Genomic DNA, 22,455 nt, shown 5'->3' on the forward strand with positions numbered 1-22,455 from the left:
TCTAACAAAACAATCTATAAATTTGAAACAGTTATAAAAAACTATTAAAAATGACGAAAACATTATTGTGATAAAATGTTAAAACTTAACATTTTTACGAAAACCCACACAATCACAAACAAGAATGATAATTAAATTCTTATTTAGTAAGTTTTCTTATCTAAGTAACCTTATCAAATTCCCATGATATTGCTTTTTCATTTAATGTATTTTTTAATAAAAGTTAGCGTTCACTTTTTCATTCAATAAAATAAAGCGAAAGAAAAAAATGTGTCTAAATAATAGAATCTTTTACGATCTAATACTTTTTTTGATTTTTGATTTAAGTTGCCAAGTAATACGCAATTTTAAACTTTTTCCGTAACGAGTCAGCGTCTTTTACGGCCATTTTACGTAAACCATGCCCGATTGGAGTATTATGAATAACATGGTTAGATAATGAAACTGAACCTAATGTTGTTTGTTGATGAATTCGCGTGGCCTCTTTATGTTGCGCACTGCTTAAGTGCGATGCCAGTGAATCTTTTTTTTACTGATATTGTTCCTGGTTTGATCCAGGTCATGGAAAACAATTTTGTTTGACTTATCTATTTTTCAAATTGTTTACATAAACTGCATCTTAATCTTCTAACTTCATTTCCATTTAAATCGTATTCTAACTCACAATTAAAATGTTTTTCCCACTTTTTAACTGTAGATAATCTGCATCTGTGGTCCTTATTTGCATCCATTTATTGCTATTAATTTAAAATTAGCAAGTGTACTAACAAACTTTAAAGTTTTTTTTTAAAAACTATTTAGAGTCTATATAGCCTTCCGCTATTCTTCGCAAAATAAACTTATAAAAATATCATTAAATTTGTTCATAATGAATGAGCTAAATCGGAATAAAGCCCTTGAGAATTCGAGTTAAGAAAGTGACTTTTCAATCCATTAACTTTTATTTCTTTTTTTAATCAAAATCTTTTATTTCTTGATTCGAATAGGTATTTAATCGTTTGTTTTTTATAAATTTTTCCTTCCTTAAACAATCGGTCTTTTTCCTGCACTTGAACATTTTTGCTAATTGATTTTTTAAATCTTTTATTTTTCTTTCTTTTACTTTATGCTCCGCTTTAAAAAAAAAATTTTGGTTACAGAAGTCACTGCAGTTTTATACTGTAAAAGAACACTAAATATTCAAGAATAGAGTATCAATCTTCTAAAATAAAAAAAGAATAATCACGAAAAAAAGAAAGATTGCAAAAAAACAAATTTTAAGAAAAAACTAATCGCGAAGGTGCAAAAAGTAATCACAATTCGCGATCGCAATACACTTAATTTGAGCCCTGTACATACATACATACATACATACATACATACATACATACATACATACATACATACATACATACATAGAGCACATTACTAAGTAAAAAATTTTATACTGTGTTTTCGCAATATTGGGAATTTAGGCTGTCATTGGCGAATGAAAAAAATAAAAGGTCATTGAATTCCAAAATTTAAAAAAAAAGGCAAGCCATGGTCATTGTTGAGTATTTTAAAAAGTATTTTAAATGAAAGTATTTAAAATACTATTTAAAATACTTTCGTATTATTTTTATTTTTATTTGAAATACTTTTATTCATTAGTATTTTCAATTTTATTTCAAATACTTTTCAAGGCTATTTTTTATTTGGTTTAAAACACAAAATACAAAATACTTTTTCACCAACAGCAAATTAATTAAAACTTGGTTTCCAAAAGTTCCTTGGCTGGATTGTGCTGCCTTGGACCACCCTTGGTAATGGTACCTATTAATTTGCTATTTAATTACTATGATTAGAGGGAACCAATCTACCAAAAATCCCAAAATGGCAAAAGAGAAGGAAACGACTAAAATTGTAGAAAATGAAAATGCTGAGAGTGAACAAGCCGTCCCTGCTATACTTGATGAAAAATTTTTCAAAATTTTATCTAAAAGTAAAACTACAGGGGATGTTAAAATTATTGCACAGTGTATGCTATGTGTTGGCAAAAAAAACTTACAGTGGTTCACTGAAAGCAACTTCTAATTTTACTCAACATCTTCAGGTATATATATAACTACAAAAACACTATATTATATTGTGTATTTTATGTTTGTTATATAATAATCAGTAATCATTACTAATTAGTTAGTAGATAGAAAGATTATAATTTCAATATAATATTATGAGGCACGTGTACATTTACTGAAAAAGAAAGAGACCAGATCAAATACAATTTATTGATTAATGTGGTATGGTATAAATATAAATATTAAGTAAAATCATTCAATTTAACCAAACAAAGCAAACAATGAATAAAATATGTAATAAATCATTCTCATCTCAAAGTCATAGTAGTTACAGCCAGTCAATTAGTCAAAGAAAAAACATTGAAAGTTAAATGAAACGGGTAAACCACGCACTAAACAGTAAAAATGATTAACACATAAAGCAACACAGACAAACACTAATGCTATAACATAACACAAATAAATGCAATAATCTTGGCTAATTGATTAATTGTTGTTGTTGTCGCAGAATGCTCATGGCAAAAAGCGAATCGATTAATACAAGCAGCACAAGGTTTCAGTTGCAAAACATCGTAAGCCCTTGGTAGATGAGATGGAATCTGGAGTTGGAGGTGGACCTTCTGCCAAATTTGGTCCTGCTTCTAAGAAGTTGAAACAAATGCACATTATGCCTTGAAATCAAACATCCATTTCACAGGATGAAGTTGAAAAGCTTATTGCTGACTACATTGTGCAGGAAATGCGCTGCTTGATCACAGTGGAAAAGCCGGCGTTCAAAAATTTGATCCACGGACTCAATTGCAATGTCAGTTTACCTTGTCACAAAACATTAGGCAAGCGATTAAACGCCTGTTTTCAAAAAATGTGTGATGATAAAAGAACAGTTTTCAGTAAAATACCATTTGTTTGTACAGCTGACATTTGGTCAGTGAACCGAAAGAGCTACTTAGGAATAACAGCTCACTATATTGATATTAGTACTGAATGCTCAGTATCACGCATACATGTTGCTCTTTCCTGTCAACGTTTTGTTGGAAGTCATACTTACGACTCAGTGGCTGCAATGATCTCAAAAACTTGTTATGATTATGGGTTACACGTGGAGAAAATTACAGCAACCGTAACAGATAATGCCTCTAACTTCAGCAAAGCCTTCCGAGAATATTTTATAGACACTAGCAGTAATGCATCTGGTTCAGGGATCTCTGCAACTGCTGAAAAACAAGTTCAGGAAACAGGAACTGGTGATGATGATGAAGCAGAAAATTCTGACAATGATGTTGAAATAGCGGACATGACTGCAGTGCTAAATTTACCAGTTAGCAAAGACACGGATGCTGATACTGAAGTTGTTCTGCCTCACCATGAAGCTTGCAATAGTCACTCTCTCAGCCTCACATCAACTACTGACGCAGATAAAGCATGTGATTCTGATGCTAATTTCAAACGTCTTTATCGAGCTGCATTGGCCAAGTGTACCAGCATTTGGAATTTGCTTTGTAGAAGTTCCAAGGCATCGGATGCTATGAAAAAAATCATCGCAAGGGCAATACTGATACCTGTCCCTACACGGTGGAACTCCCGGTATGATGCATTGAAATGCATTCTCCAGTTGTGAGATAAGCTTGGCAAAATATGCGACGTTTTGAAGTTACCAAAGTTCAAATGTCAAAAATTAACTAAGGTCTGGTAAATTTTAGGACCTAGTATTTGTACTTTATCATAAAAAAAATGCTGTCAGAAGGATTTCAGTTTTGATTATATCTGCTCTTACATTTTTTGACCTTTTTGGACCTTCTTTTAGGTTGAATAAATAACTTTTATCATTTCTATGTAATGATCTCTGTCGGAAGATGCTAACGCTAGCACCATGGTTAACGGATCCAAATATCTTATATGGTTTACAATAATTTTATTATGACTTCTACAGCAGGTAGTGTAGATAACGCATTTAATATCATCTCTGGAATGTAAATAAAACAACCTTTAAAATGACACTGCTAAAAAATTGTTACATTTAATTTTGACAAAATCAAAGTGCCATTTTTATTGATTTTATTTCTATTATAATATAATTTCTTTTCTTAAAATCTAAAGATTTTAAGAAAAGTCTGTCAGTGTCAAAAAAAAAAAAAAAAAAAATGGTTGAGAGTTGATTTCTTGGTTTTTTACAACTGGCTTTTAAAACTTTTTGCAAATTATAATTTTTAAACAGTTTTGTTTAAAAATAAAAGTTTCCAAAAACAATTGTTATTTTTATGAAATACATTATTCTTAAATAATAAGACAAAAATATCAATACGTTAAAAATTATGAACATTAATAAAACTTATAAAAATTTTACTTTAAAAGCTGCAATATTTGAAAAGTTCTTTTAACTGTATTAGTTTATGCCAGGGCTCAAAATAACGAACTTTTTTGTTCCGGACAATTTGTCCAATAAATGCAATCAAACACCATTCCTTACCACACTTTAAATATTTTATTTTTTTAACTTAACCACGGTAGTTTGTTTTTCATTTAAAAAATGTGATGAAAATAAAAAGATAACTTATCTAAAAAAAGGAAATCTTAAAGAAAATAAAAAAAATCTAAGCTCAAAAAACTAAAACTTGAAAAGGAAAACACTTTTATATTAGGTTTTTTAAAAAATACTATACTATATGAAATGCTTTGTAAATTATTATAAATATAATAAAATACATAAACTATTATCATATTATAATATAATAAGGAACATGGCAATGCTCATTCGAGAGTGTTTGACACGGTACTCTAGGCATCCATTGTAACCGAGGTAATAGTGAGTAAGTGTTGCAGCACTTTTTTTATAAGAAAAGTCAATAAAAGTGTATGCAAATATCTATCTTAGGTAAACTTCAAATTATGTTAAAAACATAATAAAACAGATATCAAGTTTTACAGTTTTATTTTCTCTTGAAAATTGCAGTGCCGCAAAATCTCCTTAAGATTTGATCTATAACACTTATTTTTATTCTATTTTAGTTTTTTTAGTTTTTATAAACTTTTAAAACTTTCTTTAGACAATATGCCTGCGTAGTCAAGTGGATAGTGTGTCGAGTTTCAACTACATAGGCTGCAGTTCAATTCCTACCTCTGGCAACTTGTTGTTTTTTTTTTAATTTAATCTTTTTCGATTTTTCTAGAATACAAAATAAAACACTTTTGAAGAAAGAAGTTTGTTTTGAAAGAAAGAAAGTTATTTTGTTTTGCATTTTAAATAACAGAAATTAAAAAAAAAAGCAAGCTGATGATTTGAACTTGCCATGTGGTGACCTTGACTTTTTTAAAATAGTAAAGTGGTTTAAAATATGTTTTTATTAAGAACATAATTGAAAATTTTAATTTTCTTTTTTTTTAAATAAACCATTTTATTAAATATATAATTTAAAAAAAAAAAAAAAGTTAAAAATACCAAATACTAAGGTAATAAGGAAGTTTAAACTTTTATAGATATTTTGCCACATCTCCGTTAAACAAGCTAAAACTAGTGTGCAGCAATGACAGAAATTAGAAAACCATCAAAATAGTATTATATTCCATATAATATTGGAAGAATCAACTCACTTTTAACTAATAATCACGAGGCATTGTAGATCTGCACGCTATATTTCCTATTCAACTTTTATAATTTTCTAAAATATCTTTGAATCTTCTATTATCATTATAAATGATATAGTTGCTGAATATACTTTTATTTGTAAATTGTATGTATTCTTTAATTTTTATTCTGTTTTTAAAGTTACTAAAGTTTAATTTTTTTAATGTTTTACTTAATGAAACATGTTCTGTTTTATAGGTGATGTATTGAAATTGTATCTTGACAAGAAGTTAATTTTATAGATCCTATAGTTGACCTTAATTAGTATTTTTGTAGTTGGTTAATCTACCAAATGTTAATTGATGATGCAGATGTAGTTAAATTTGTTTTGTAAATAAAACTTTTGTTTAAATTATTTTGTTTTGTTATAATGTATAAGGAAATTGACTTCCAGTTAATACATGTGGCGTTTTTAATTTCTATAATTTTAATATACTCATACAATTGAAAACTATTGAAAATTGTTGTTTTATTAATAAATGTGTACATAAAAATATCTTTTATTTTACAAAGCTATTAGGCATTTTTTTAAAACCACAATCTGTAATCATTTGTATTTTATGTATTTGAACAAAAGTTTGTGCAAATATCTAACATGTAAATTTCAAGTTATATAAATTATATAAAATTTTACAGATTTACTTTTACTTGAAAACTTCTTTTTGTCAATATCTCCTTAATTTTGATTTATAGCATTTACATGCCATTTTATAAAGTTTATCAAGTCATTATTTTTATTAAACAGTATTAAAAGATGATAAAGCATGCCAAAGTGCATAAAGTTACTTCCCAATTTTTTTTTTTTTTTTTTTTTTTGTTCTGTTTTTTATAGAAGTTATAAATTATTGAACATAAATCGTTAACTCAAAACAAAGATTTTTATATTTGGTTCTTTTTTAAGATTTATTGAAATAAAGCAAAATTATTAAAATGATCGGAGTGGAATAGACTTGTCATTTCATGTTTTTTGAAATTTGTTAAACCAATGGTATTTAATTAACACATTTTAAGCAGGTATTCTAAATATTATTTAGATAGGTACTAATATCCAAACTGTTGATAAATATTTATCAACAAGCGATTTGCGCAATTGCTATCAAAATGTTTAAAGCTTTTTAAAGTTAATTAATTTTTTTTTTTTCATAGCTTTAAAAAAAAACGATAAGTAGAGTTTTTCTATATGTATATTTATATATATAGTTATATAGTTAATTTTCTGCAGCTTACTAAAATATATTGAAGTAAGGAATAAGCATAGAAAAGGTCGGTGTTGATTAAATTTACCAAAACCCATATTTTATAAATATGTCCAAACAGTTAGTATTTACTTATTACTTCATTAAATAAAGTAACAAATTAATTCTAAGAGTTTTTTACAATAAACCCATGCTATTTAACATTGCAGTTAGCGTAAGGGTACCATTGCTTTATATTTTTATCTTAAAGTCACAGTAGTAAAGTTTGATTGGTTTATTTTAAGTCACGGCTGCGAATATTATTAGTTGATTTTAAAAGTTTTATTTGTAGAAATTTAAAAATAATTACAACTCTACATTGTCTCTTTAGTTTTGTGGTATCTCATTGGTTCATCTTTCATAGTGATCCGGGATCGAGTCCTTCACTAAGAAAAATGTTTTTAAATGTTTTTTAACTATTTTTCATTGAAAGTTATTGTTATTTTTGTATATCGAAAGTTACATTGATTTTTGTTATTTACATACATCGACTGATATAAGGATAGGTGCAGTATGTTACTCACTGTGTCTGCATGTACACTCACTGAGTGTACATACATCCACTGATTTAGGGATAGGCGCAGTGAGTGTACATACATCCACTGATTTAGGGATAGGCGTAGTGAGTGTACATATATCGACTGATTTAGGGATATGCGAAGTGGAGCGCGCATACATCGACTGATTTAGGGATAGGCGTAGTCAGTGTACATATATCGACTGATTTAGGGATATGCGAAGTGGAGCGCACATACCTCGACTGATTTAGGGATGGCACAGTGGACATTAGGGTGCATTGAAAAACAGAATTTCTTTTAAATTGTCTTGTAATAGCTCTAAATATATGCAATATAATAAAATATCACTTGATTAACAAAAAATTTCAAAAAAATTTTTTTTTTTGAGGTGCCTTAAGCCCCTTGAACATTTAAAGGGCCCTAATATTCTGGGAAGAAAAAAAATTCTTCAAAAGTAGGTCAACCTGGTTCAAAAGAAGTGAAATTTTATAAAAAGTTTGAAAATAATGATTGTTTTATAAAAAAATCTTTCCGAAAATTTTTTAAATCCAGTGATAATTTATTATATTGCATATATTTAGAGCTATTACAAGCCAGTTTTAAAAAATTTCTGTTTTTCAATGTACCCTAGTGGACATGCATCAATTAAGGGGCAGTGCACATACATCAATTAAAGGTTTTGGTTTGGACATGCATTTTTTAAATAAAAGAAAAAAAAATCAACCAATAAGAAATCACTACCGTGACTTTAAGAAAAATATTAAAGCGATGGTACCGTTGTGCGAGCAACAGCGTTTATTTAAATTATCAAAGAATATTATACATTACATTATATAAATATCAATTTTTTGATAAATCTTTTTAAACTTTTTCTATGATTACTTTTAAACACTTTTAATAGAAAAAAACTTTAGCACAAAAGCAAACGTTACATAACATAACTCAAATTTGGTAGTGTAATAAAAAGTACTGGTTTCTATAAGCATTAAGAAAATGTTTACTTTAAAGTTTTTATAAAATAAATTCAAAAGGGTTTTTAAAAGCTAAAATATTCATTTGAAATAAATAAAAACCATCAGACAAAAAATAAAACAAATACTGAAATAGAAACTTTATTTTCTGCTTTGTATAAAAATTAAAAAAGTTCAAAAAATGAAGTTTATATATACTACTGAATTTAATAATAATTTTGGAACAACTAAAATGATTTTAAGATAAATGCAAACAAATTATGGGTCGGACACAATGACTGATAGATGTCATTTTTACCAGACAATGTTCAATGTCCGGCGGCTATTTTGAGCCCTGGATTATGTGTTTTTAAGTGCTTTTATAAATCTTGATTTTTTTAATCTGTTTTTTTTTTTTTTTAATTTTGATTTTTGATTTTATTTCTTGATTTGTCTGGTACTGTCTGGAACTGCATTTTTTAGTTTTTTAAAAAAAGGCAGTTCTAATGTTTACTCATTTTAATTTTTACTATACTCTAATGTTTAACTTAGTTTTACTATAAGAAAAAAAATACAATTGTTACCTACTATTTTTTTGCTGATGGATTAATATTTCGGCCACAAATCATACTTAATAATTCATTCAGTTGGATGCAAGATGTTTCTTTTTATGGTAAAAATGGTGCCAGATTTTTATCATAAAAAGAAACATCTTGCATCAGAGTCCAAAAAATAAATTCTTTTATTAATGATAATTTTTAAAAATCTTATGCTTCTCTAAATATTTAGCAATTAATGTCAAGTGGATCAAGTATAATGCTAGTTTGACTACAGAAGCACCTTAAAATAATTTTTAAGTGCTTTTGCCTTTAACATTTTTTATGTCTCAAATTAGTTACAATTGGTAACAAAGATACTATTTTTTTCTACTTATAATTAAATAAAGACAATAAATGTTTGCTTGTCATCACCATATTGCTATTTATCATTTTTACTTATTTTTAATGTGCAAAAGTTTCGTCTACATTGGAGACACTTTTTCACAAAAAGTAAATAAAGTTTTATTTCTCAACTAAGGGACATATTTTTTTATAATATTATATATTATTATATTATCTTTTTATAATATTATATGTAATATTATTTAAAACTAATCCTTATAAAATTTTTATGTTACATTATGCCTCATTTAGTTACACTTTTTAAATACATGTTTATTTTAAAAGTGTAACCAATTGAGACAGTAATATAAAAAACATTATAAGGATCAACTAAAAAAAATTTATGTATCTTAAATGTGAATTAAAACTTTATTTTTTGTAAAAAAATAACCAATTGAGACGAAACTTTTGTACATTAAAAATAAAATAAGCACAATATAAACAAATAAACATAAATAAAATATTTACCTAACTTAACTATTAAACTTATATTTCATTTTAAGTAGAGATGAGAAGTCCTATCAATTTTTAAGAATTCCTTAGGCACAAAATTTTTTTTTTACAAATTTTTTGAGTCAATGAACCAGAGTTTTTAGGGATGAAATAGTCCCTGAAATGGTAAGGTTGACTATATTAAGTTTCCATAATGCTTTAAAAAATTATTTTTTATTTCATTTCTTTGCTCATAAACAGCTATTTATTTTAGGTTAAAGGTATTTTAACTAATATACTTTATTTAAGGAACTTGTTAACTTCAAATATACATGTGATAGTGATGTAGTGGTAAAGTGCTAGCCTGGTAAGCAAAAAATCCCAAGTTTTATTACCACACTTAACTTTATTTTCCACCCATCGGCCTTCTCTTATTTTATTTCCTTGCCAAAAATACGTAACTAGTTAAATAACCCACAAAAAATGGTTATTAAAATTGTTATTATTATAAATTGTAAATTAAACATGTATTTAAACCAAAATGTCATAATGCAGGCCTTGTTATAAGATTTTGCTGTGTAATGGAAAAGGGCATTTCCAAAAAATCATGCACGGAAACTCCTATATGTTTTGTCTATTATTTTCGTAATAATAAAACTGACGATCTCCAATTTGCTCTTATTTAATTCTAACATATAAATATTTTGTAAACAAAAAATGGTATACATTAGTAATGTTAACAAAGAATAAATCAAGTTTGAAGCGGAATCATGCACAGAACAGAAAACTCAAATTTTAGTTACTATATAAATAAACTTTAATTCCTCAAAAAATATAAGTTTCAGCGGATGACAGGAATAGTGTCGAAAAATGAACTTCAGAGTAGTGTTGAATATATTAAAAAGGCCTAATGTTGCAAAAAAAAGGAATAGTGTCGCAAATGAATTTAATGAATAGTGTCAAAAACAAAAAAAAGCAATAGTGTAGCAAATGAATTTCATGAATAGTATTGAAAAGAAAAAAAAGGAATAGTGTCGTAAACAGTTAATTTCAGAAATTGCATATTTTGCATATCTTTATAGCTTTCACAGAAAAAGAGAGAATAATGAAAGAAAAGATTGCTTACAGACTATTTCAACATAACATCAGACATCTAAACACACATTTATAGTTATTATTATTTTTATTCAGGGTTTTATATAAATTTTAAAATGATGTTTCGAACATTAGTAAAGCTTTACAGAAAGTTACAGGATTGCATTATGTATCATAGAGCCACAGCAATTGTTTAAATGCAATTCATGAATAATCACGCACGGAAGTCACGCATGGAAGTTGCGAATTTGATAATTTCATGTAGATAGTTTTAAGAAAATAAATTGCTTGTGAGTATTTTAAGTGAAACATTATACTTCTACAACTCATATTTAATATATTTTTGATGAGAAATGACAGTCATCAATTATTTCTAGTTAAAGTATAACGTTTTGAAAATTGTTGTTTATTTTCAAACTGTAGCAATATTATTACGCAAAAAAAACAATATGATCAAAATATATATATTTAATTTATTCAGGTAGCCTAAAATATGATAAAAATATTTTTGTTAAAAATGTTTTTTAAGAAAATCATAATAGTATGCGTATTGCTGAAAGTCTAAGCTTTTAATTGCTAAAACATAGAAAAATAAAAAATTACGCACAGAAATGGAAATCCCCAAAAGCATAACGCGAGTTATTGTAACTTTACTCAGTAAAGATATTTACATTGCTAAGAGTTTTATTATGTCAGTTACATGTTTTAAATTTACACAACAACACAACTAGATTGGGTTTCCCTCTTTTATAAAAAAATGTTCATGCTACCTAAAACATTTTAGTTCAACTGGAGACTTGATAAAATAAAAACTGTAACTAAACGAATATTACCGCTTTTCTGCTTTGTATTTTTTTTTAATTTCCATTAAAATATTTCATTTTCATTTACCATGAAACCTAATATATTTTTGATATTTCTTACTAAATCCATAAAAAAATATATATATATTCAGTTTTAAAAAGTTATAACCAGAACTTGTTTTTAAAAAATATCAGTATAATTTTAATATTAGTTTTATTTTAAAAATAAAATAAATATAAATTGGGCTTTTAAAGCATTTAATTATTGATCATGTTATTCTTATTTAGTTATAAAAGTTTTGTAAACTATAAGACATTCTTCTACATAAAAATTGACTGCAAAGGGAAAACCCAAGCATAACATTTACAACTTGAGTTTAAGTTACATGAAAGAACTTTTTTGTATTGGCATCATTTATTAACTACAAAAGCGCAAGTATTTAAAAAAAAAATATTAAAGAGCCAGAACTTACCTTAGAGAAAATTAAAATGGCATTAAAAATTATTAAGTTTTTTGCTAATATCTTGATAAATAATTTGTTCTGGAAAGTTTGATTAACATAAAACTTTTTTTCAAGGATTTTTTATGATATGGACACAACTTGTCTCGGCACTTAGGGATCACTTTAACAGTCAAAAAATAAATAAAAACTATCAACTTTTTTTTCAAACATTTTGGCTTTAACAAAATCTTCGCATACTATTCATTAACTAGTTAATCGTTTCTAATCGACATTCGGTCTATCGTCAATTCAAAAAATTAATAATAATGAAGAAACTTTTTTTAAAAAGCAAATTCAAAACTGAAATATAAAAAAAAAAAGTTATATATAATACGAACATTTTAAAGTAACTTGAATTAAATTTATTAAATTTTTTTTTTTTTTAACATAGTTTTGAAATTTTAGCAGTAAAAAAAATTGTAAAACAGAGCATTTTAAAATTTTAAAAAGAATTTGAATTAAATTTAATAAAATAAATTTATATTTAATAATATAATATATTATATAATATTTAATAATAAATTTGATTTAAATTTAATAAAGTAAATTAAAAACAAAGTTTTTTTAAAAAAAAGAAAATATAAAAAAGTTCATTTATCTATCGGTTTTTTATCTGATAAAAAAATATTCCACAAATGTTTTTTATAACAATTAATTACAGCTTAATGTGTTCCGCATAAACGGTTTTAAAAGACTGTTTAAATAAACTATATAAAAAAAGTTTTTGCGTAAACTGCTTAACACAGGTGAAATTGCCATTTTTGTGCATAAAATTCAAATAAAGTAATGCTTCTTAACAAGGCCTGGTAAAGCCTGGTTTTTATTTAATTTTAATGATAAATTATAGCGACTCAAAAAATATTTCAAATTTTATTCTGATGGCATGCTCAGACACATTCAATAGACTTCAATTACTACAGTTATAAAATGATAACTTTTTAAATATTTTAAATATTTTAAATCATTAAAAAATATTTAAAATTATTTTATCAGTAAAATCATTGTTTAAACTGTTAGTTTAAACAAGATAATTAGAAACAGCATTAAAAAATACTTTCTTTTATTTTGGCACCAATGCAAGCTTTTAAACTTTCGAAAACTTTTAAAATGACTGCAGTAGGTTTAAGTGTGTTAATATTAAGAAAGTAGCAAACTTTTATTTCTTTTTAACTGTTGATAGAAACTTTGTATAACCAGTATAAAGTTTTGTTACAATTGAAAGGCAATAAAGTAATTTATTAAAAAATTTTAAAAATAATAATGACCCAAGCATAGATCCTTGAGGTACGCTACTCAAAACATTTTTCCGTGTAGAGACAATATAACCTTGTTTTGACTCTTTGAAGTTTGACCCATTTAATTATATAAAAGTTTTTCAAATACACCATACACTTTGAGTTTCAAAATTAAATATCTACAATAAATGTATAAAAGCAAAATCACGATTAACTGGCAGTATATTAGCTAAAGAATATGAAATAAAGTCAACTGTTTAAGATGATTTGCTGTACATAATCTTGATTTTATAAAACAAATTAATATTTGTGTGACAAAAAAATATATATATATTAAATAAATTAATTTTTAACACGTTACACGCATTGCGACCTTATAAGCTCTGCATATTATTAGAAGAACAAAACTGAAAAAAATTCAAAACATTCAAAAAATTATTTTATCTAAAAATGAAGACACAAATCTCAAAATATTAATGCTGTCCTTTTGAAGTAAATGCTTGCTATAGCAGACCTTCCAACCTTTTTTTTTTAAAACCTTGAGATTCATTAAAAAAAACCTTAGGAAGCGTAAAATTAAAAAAAAAAAGGCTTTTTTTCAAACAAGAAAAATTAAAATAGAATGAAAAGTTACATTTTATAAATAAATAAATAATATTTATTCCTTATGTTTAGCATTGTACATTTTTGTTGCTTTTTTTGATGTTTTTAACAGCTGTCCAGATGGTTTCCATTGAAAACACGGTATAGTAGCCTCGGGAAACATTGTTTTCATAGCTAAAATACTTGATAATGTCCCGTCCAACTTTAATGCTGATCTCTCAAGACATTTTTTTTTTTTTTACAATACTAAACAATCGTTCTAACTCAGCGTTACTGTGGGGAATAATGAGAACAATTTCAGCTAATTTTGGTAGCAGTTTAAAACGTTTAACTAAAGTGTTGGGAATAACCATTTTTGAAATATGGTACCATAAAACGTCAATTCTGTAGTGAAACAAAGGTTCACCTCCAATATCATCAAGAATCTTTTCAGGTATCTTAGCTTCCTCAAAAACATTATCATCAAAATCATTGTTCTTTAAAATCTGATAATCGCTAAACTCCTCATACAATTCATCAGGTTTGATACCATTCATCAAGTGTGGGAACCGGTCATAAAAATACTGAACTTGCTCCCACTTTGAGTTTTCACGGTCTAAAACATCCACCCAACCAGCATTAACAATTAAATCGTCATTAAGAGGAAATTTGTGCTTAATATATTTAAGAGACGACTTAAAAAAATAGTAAGCAGCATCATGAAATTCTTTTTACTGTTTTTGTGAAATATCTCCTGTTTCAAAGAGTTGCCTGAGTTTTTGTTTTGTTAGAACTCCAAGCTTTTTGCCTAGACTTTCCATTGCTGATTTTAGACAATGCATTGTTGGCTCTTCTTGCTGCAATAGTAGATTGAAATGTAAAAACAAAGGTTAAAAAAAGGATTGCTGGTTCCAAAATTGGATTATGAAATTTGTCATATAAACGCTTAAACCTTTCATCAGCAAAACTTTCACTTGAAAAATAAGTTTTCAGGCTTGTATACTTGACAATAGCTCTTGAAATACATTTCTCTAAAGATAGCCATCTAACTGATAGATGCTTTAGAATGCCTTGATATTCTTGATTACAAAATTCAAAGTACTCTCTCAATATGCCTTTTTGTTTTGCACTCTTATTAAACCAATAGTACAAGTCAATCATAACATTTTCGACATTTAATGCAATATAATCACAAAAAACATCATGTGCTTTACTAGCAGCTAAGTGTGACAAGGGCAGCCACCAATAAAGATAATAATAAAAATCTTGATGCAAATGAATTTCTTTTTCCAATCATAGAGTTTGTATTATCAACACTTAAACTTATGCAATTTTCCCATGGAATTTCATATACTTCAAGTTTTTTTTCTATAGAAGAAAAGATAACAGCAGCCTTTGCACAATCAACTCCAGATGTTAAGCACATATCAAAGAAATGACATGTTATTGTTTTTGAGCGGTTAGCATCAAATATTTTGATACATATAGGATTCATCTTATCAATCCCAAAGTCATTCGATCCATCTGTGCCTAAGGAATATGGATGAACTTTACAATGTTCTACAATGTAATTTCGACAATGTGGAGCAAATGATTCGTTTATAATAGCCATTGTTTTAGTTCGACTTGCTGCATACCTCTTGGCAATTTTACTGTCTGGAAAAACCTCTTTAAAAAGAGATGTAAGATGATTGGAGGTGGCTAAAGAAATTTTGTGCATTAATTACTTGATTATCTAATGTTGTGTCAGTTTTTAAAAAGTTATTTAAAGAAGTTTGCTTTTTTAATGCAATAACATTTGCTTTGTGACCGTTTTTTTTTACAATGATCAGATACATCTTTAACTCTTTGATGATGACAAGTTAGTTTTTTAACACACAGAACACAGTAAAATTGGTAAATATTACCTTTAACAGCCCTAACAGGGTAATCTTGGCACCATGTTGAGTTAAATTTGCATTTATATGTTTGCTTTGACGCCATTTTTAAAAATTTGGATTTGATTTATAATATAAAAAAACTCATGTTTAAAGCTATTTATAAGCCGGTTTTATGATTTGTTTTGTTCACTTAATATTCATTAGTTTTTGATGTAATCACAATCTTTTTCAGAATATATATTTTTATTATTTTAAGCTAAAATATTAAGAGTAAATTGAAAAAAAAAGTTCTTCGGAAAATTTTTTAAATTTACAGTGAGAATTTTGGATCAACCATGAGACTGTGAGGTTTGTTATAAAACTGTGAGTCTCAAAGTAAAACCGTGAGAGTTGGAAGATCTGGAAGTCTGCTATAGACATGTGTCTTAAATGTCACAAAAAATTTCAGAGAAATATGTCAGGCTCTAGTTAAAAAGCTGAAAAATGAGTTTTTTTTTAACATCAAATAAATACACACAAAATAACATGTATAAATATATTTCTATGATAAGAAAACTGTAAAATCTCTTTATTTAATAAATCAGAAAAAGTTCCAAGAGTCAGCATTAAAAACTTACTGATAGACATTTTATAAAGTCATGATCAAATGTTAAAACATATTTATTTCACAAAAGTATTTTATACTTTCTGCTTATATTTTATCATTCATTGCAAATAAATATTGATAAATTACATAACAAATAGTTTAATACTAAATACTGTTTCAAAAAAAATCTAAATTTTTAAATTAAACAAAAAGAATAACACTATTTAACAATTACCTTTCTTCTAATGTCATAAGAATCAGCAGAAGGTTCTTTTTCAGAATAAATAAGTTGTGTTGAATCAAGATCTTCCATTTTTTTTCATTTTTTATTTTCTTTTCGGTGAAAAAAGATTAGCTAAAATATATCCAAAAATGTATACATTTTTAAAACGTTGTTGCACACATTATGACAGCAATTATGTTTGATTGCAAGCAATCAAGAGTAATTGCTGTCGTAAAAAGCAATCTTTTGAAACATTTAGCCCACTTTACTTTTACAACTTTAATCAGAAGTAAATTCCATATAATTGTAATTCTGTTAAAAGAAAATGTTCCCTCAAAGGATGTTTAGCAAACTCTTAGTGGTATTTAAAGTAATGCCCCCTTAAACAGTTTTTAACAAGTGGAAAACATTTTCCTCTGTTTATCTTGTCAATACCATGCATAAGTTTGTGTAATGCTATCAATTTCCCCATTTTTCTTTTCTCAGTCAGGTTTGTCAAGCCTAAGCCTTTTAGTCGCTCAGTGTTTAAGAATATTTACTTTGCATTATTCTCATTTCATCTTAGCTATTTTTGTCAAGTTGGAAAATATCGCATTAACAAGTTACTATCATCTCAGTGCCAATCCATTAGAATAAAAAACTTCCAACCATTTAAATCAGATACATCAGAGTCCTTCAAAAAACTTACACTACTAAAGAGATTAGCATTTGTTACTAACTCCAGTGTTAGTAAAGTATGCTAATCTTCTTTTTGTTTTGGGCACCTTAAATAAAAATTTACCATCTTCCATTAAAAACTTGTTTACATAAAGTAGACTAGTACATCCCTACTCTACTAGAAATATATACAATGGAAAACTAAATGTACCATCTTTTAAAACCCAGAAGAATGGTGAACTTTATATTTTTCAGTTTATCAGTGTGTCTGAGAATGGAACAAAAGCCTTGTTTGCATTTTGAAATTTTGAGTCTAAAAATCCACTTCTTAAAATATCTTTTCTTAATCTTAAACAAGATCAATTTTAAAAATTTCTGAAAATATTTTATTTTAACTTTTAGACATAATCCTTACTATTAAAATATTTTTTTTATTTCTTTTCGTTATTACTACAATTACAATCAGTATTTTTGGTTTGTTTCTTTTTTTATTTTATTATTATTATAACCTGCAAATTATAAATTCAACATGCTTATTTTTAATGTATGTTAAATGTGCTTTAATCTATGTGTTTATGGTCCATGTGTTGTCTTCGCTTATTATTCCTTATATTATATTCAAAAATTAGTGACACAATCTTAACAAATCATTAACTTGTTATTATAAATAATTTTATGCCTATAACTACCATTATAATATTTATTATTACTATTTTTTTTGCTCATTGTAACTTTTTTAAACTATTTTAAAATATTTCATTGTAACTATTTTAAACTTACTATTACTATTACTATAATTTTTATTAACTTGTTATCTTATATTATTATTATATATTATAGCTATTATTACTATTATTATTTTTATTATCATTGTTTTTATTATTAAAAGTATTGTAAAAATGATTCAACTGCATTACAGTCTCCTTTCATATAAGGGGACCAAATCAGAATTGCAAACTCAAGAATTGAAAGAATGAATTCTAAATAAAACGATCTTATAAGTTGACAACCAAAACTTGCAATTGATATCTTTATTCGTCCCAGCATTTGATTTTTTTTCCCAATTCCTATAATTACTTGATCTTTCCATTTAAGATTTGTAGAAAATATAACTCCAAAACCTCGTTCAGACTTAGTATCATGATACTGTGTACCATTAATGAAAAGTGATAATTTTTATAGGTGGAGCCATATTGCATCACAACACACTTATTTATGTTGAACTTCAGCAACCAGAGTCCATTCAAATGCTTTATTTATGTCATTCTGGATTTTTTTGACACACAAATCTGAATTTACTATTGATAAAATTTTGCGTATACTTTTTGTATGTACATACATACATACATACATACATACATACATACATACATACATACATACATACATACATACATACATACATACATACATACATGCAAACATACATACATACATACATACATACATACATACATACATACATACATACATACATACATACATACATACATACATACATACATACATACATACATACATACATACATACATACATACATACAAACATACATACATACAAACATACATATATACATACATATATATTTTTGTATGTACTTATGCACATATATTTTCTTGTATATCCATGTTTATGTGTGAGAAAGTTACTTTTAATAATATTTTAAATTCTTGTTGTCTTTCACATAAAACAATCACAGATAAAGCCTGAACTTTCAGGTTAATATAAGATGTATTTTAAAATAACATTTTAGAATGTCTCGGGATAAGTCTTAGTGTGCACTTTGACTCTTAAATAGAATTTTGAATGAATACATTCACAGAGTTTTTTTGAAGCTTAGATTTAAGGCTTTAAAATTGTGACTAATGTCGCAATTGGCTAAAGAATGTTTAAAATTTAAAGCAACAGGTAAAAATTATTGTTTTAAAAACCGTAAACATTCACTCTTTAAATAGAATATGAAAATATGGCATTTCTTATAATTTAAAATTACATTTAAAAGTAATTTATAATTATAATTTCAAATTACATTTAAATTTCTAAAAGTTTTAGAACCTAATGCCAAATGGGTAGGGCCGGCCACATACTACTTATTATTTTTATACTAATTGAACTTATTAACCCCATATTAACTGCATTCATCTTTGTATACAAATATATAAATTCCAAATAATTAAATCTCTTAAACCAAATATTATACGATTTAGACTTATTTAAAGAAACTTTCTAAGCACTGAACTTCAGTCTAAAATTTTTAAATATGGAGACATAAAAGATCTTGTTAAACGAATTATTTGGTAAAATGTAAACGTAAGTCTCAATGCATTAAGAGTCACCTATTAATAATAGGCTATTAATATACACTATTATACACCTATTAACTATAGGCTATTATACACTGCCTAAAAATTATTAAATAAAGGCATTTACTTAAAGATTATCAGGCAGGTATGTTATAAGTAAAATGTGTACCATGCTTATTTTACTCGCTTATTTTGCGCTTCAATGCTGCTACGGCGACAAACTTAGTTGATATTTTCTTTGAACGATAAAAAAGCACCCATATTGAGCGTTTTTAGAGAAATGACCTTTTAAGTTTATAACTAAGTCCTGTTTTTATTTGAATGCTTAAGGCATTTGAACCGGAAAAATGTTTCAAATCTTTTTCTATTTAATAGCGCTCGTTAAAGTACGCAAAAATGTGACGCGCTCAAAACAGTAGTTGTCTTAAGAACGTAAATTTTTTGCGTAAGATCAAATCTTGATTAGAAAACAATTATTGCTTTCTAATCAAGCTTTGATCTTAACTGTTCTCAATGGTTTCTTCTTTTTATTTTTATTTTTTTATGACAAATTTACTTTCAACAAGCATGCAACATCTGTTTAAGTTAAAAGTTACCAGAAAGCAAAAAAATGAGTTAAGAGTAAGAAAACTTTCGATAGCAGAACTCAACTCCTCTATCATAGAGACTACATATAGTCTATGAAATCCTATAGAAATCTCTAATAGCTTAAGAATTTAAAATAATTAAAAACTTCTCATCTGTATTTAAATGAATCTTAGGAGTCAAATATCATCTGTTTTCTTATGCTTATCCGAAGTGAGTTACGTACTTCATAATCTTATTCTATTTTAATGAGCTTTGAAACTTTGTAGGCTTTTAAACTATTGAGAACGGTATGTTTACCTAGAATTGTAGTTCGGTTAGATTTGAGGAAGGCACAGTAAATAGATATAATTTTTTTAATACTTTTATTTAGGTGCCCCAAGAAGACCTAACGGTCTTGTCACAGAGCACCGCGGATGTGCATTTAACCAGAAAGTTCACGCCTCCTTCCTTACCGTGACACGAAAATATGTCCAAGACTCGTTTCGAACCTGGATCTCTTGCTTATAAAGCAAGCGCTCTAACCACTGCGCCACGGCCGCAATAATAATTAATGCTACCTCTTAAGATTATACCTTCTTTTTTAGAAGTTAGATATTCTTATTTGTGGATACCATATTAGATGTCAAAAGGTGTTTTTTCCGGAAAATCATAGTTGCATAGATCATTCCAAATTTAAAATCAGATGATCCTACTGATATTCAAATTATAAACCAATCAAAGACCAATCTTAGAGTAAAACTTGTTTTTCTAAAATGTAAGAGAGAATTATGTATAATAGACTTTTTTTTTTTTAATGTAAATATTTTTTACCATAAACATTTTTGGTTTAAATCTGGTCATTCCACCAATTATGCAATCACTTACCTTGTTCATAATATATTTAAAGTATTTAATGGAAACAAGTAAAACTTACGTATATTCATAGATATAGTAAAGTTTTTAATACCGTCAATCATCAAATCTTTTAAGCCAAACTTAAAAGTTATGGTATAAAGATACTAACTTGTTCCAGTTTTAGAGTTAGTAAACAGTATATAATATATGATGTTGTCATATAACATATACTGTTTACTAATAGTAAACAGTACATAATATATGATGTTGGGAAAACGGAGACAATTACCTGTGATGTCCCTCAAGAATTAATTTTGAGACCACTTCTGTTTCTCACTTATTTAAATGTTTTAAATAACTTTTCTAACATTTTAAACTAAATTTTGTTTGCAAATGATACCAATTTTTTTTGTTCCAGTAAAGATATTTATATACTATTTTGAACAGTAAACAAAGAAATTGACTAATTTACTCAATCGTTTAAATTTAACAAATTATTTTTAAATATCAACTAAATTCAATTCACTTCTTCCATCTTTCTAACTAAAAGTGTAAAAAAACTAAAAGTGTGGTTCTCGATAAAAATGTAACCGGGAGAAATCACATGGATGTAGTTAAAAATGAAATATACAAAAATCTGGGTATTTGGGTAAAAACATACACTTTTTTTATTTATTGTTAAATAAATCAGAAAAAAGTACATGTTTTTTATACTACTTAAATAATGCAAATGTAATTTGATGCAACACTAATCCAACAAAAGTAAAAAATAGTAAGTAAAAGCAGGCTAAAAGAATAATATCAGAAGTAGATCGTTTCATGCACACACAAACACTATTTAATAAAATCAATATTTTAAATGTATATAAATTAAACCTTTATCTTGATAAAAGAATATTACCTATCTTACTTAATTTACTTTTCAAAAATTGCATATACCTTACCAGATTTTTTAAAATACAAGAGCATTCAATCCACAACGTATTATTAAATTCCTCGTTGGCCAACATTTGCCGACTGCCAACTATAGAACCTATTTCATCGACTCCAGTGTCTAATTTACCGACTAATAAAATTCGTAAGGGAGGGGGGGGGTTAGAAACCCTACGCCCCCTTCCTCCTCGGGATGGCCCTGAATAAAAAAGAGTTTATGGTCAGTTAGCAAATATTTTACGGTGTAGTTAGCTCATATTGTTTTCTTAAAATTGTTATTGCAACAACTTAATCGCTGACTAACTGTATATTAGCTTTTAATGATACCAAGGGTAACACAAAATTACTTGTCAAAAATTGCACCGTTTGTAACTATAGATACAAACAGTACAATTTTCGACTTCGTTTGTTCGATAAGATATTATAATATCTCAATCAATCAGATATTAATAAGAATAAAGGTAATAATAATAATAACAATGGTATATTTAAATA

At 26.7% G+C, this 22,455-nt stretch overlaps 1 protein-coding gene across 1 annotated transcript in view; it reads right to left on the bottom strand.

Moving 5' to 3' along the window:
• LOC100211251 (uncharacterized) overlaps positions 1-16,797 on the bottom strand; it is an 88,071-nt gene extending 71,274 nt beyond the window's left edge. The window contains exon 1 of the mRNA XM_065799167.1: positions 16,657-16,797. Coding sequence (XP_065655239.1) covers positions 16,657-16,734 — 78 coding nt within the window. The 5' untranslated portion in view covers positions 16,735-16,797. The remainder of the gene's footprint in view (positions 1-16,656) is intronic.
• Positions 16,798-22,455: the final 5,658 nt, after the last annotated feature.

This window comes from Hydra vulgaris, chromosome 06, assembly GCF_038396675.1.
Source record: "Hydra vulgaris chromosome 06, alternate assembly HydraT2T_AEP".
NCBI classification, from domain to species: domain Eukaryota; kingdom Metazoa; phylum Cnidaria; class Hydrozoa; order Anthoathecata; family Hydridae; genus Hydra; species Hydra vulgaris.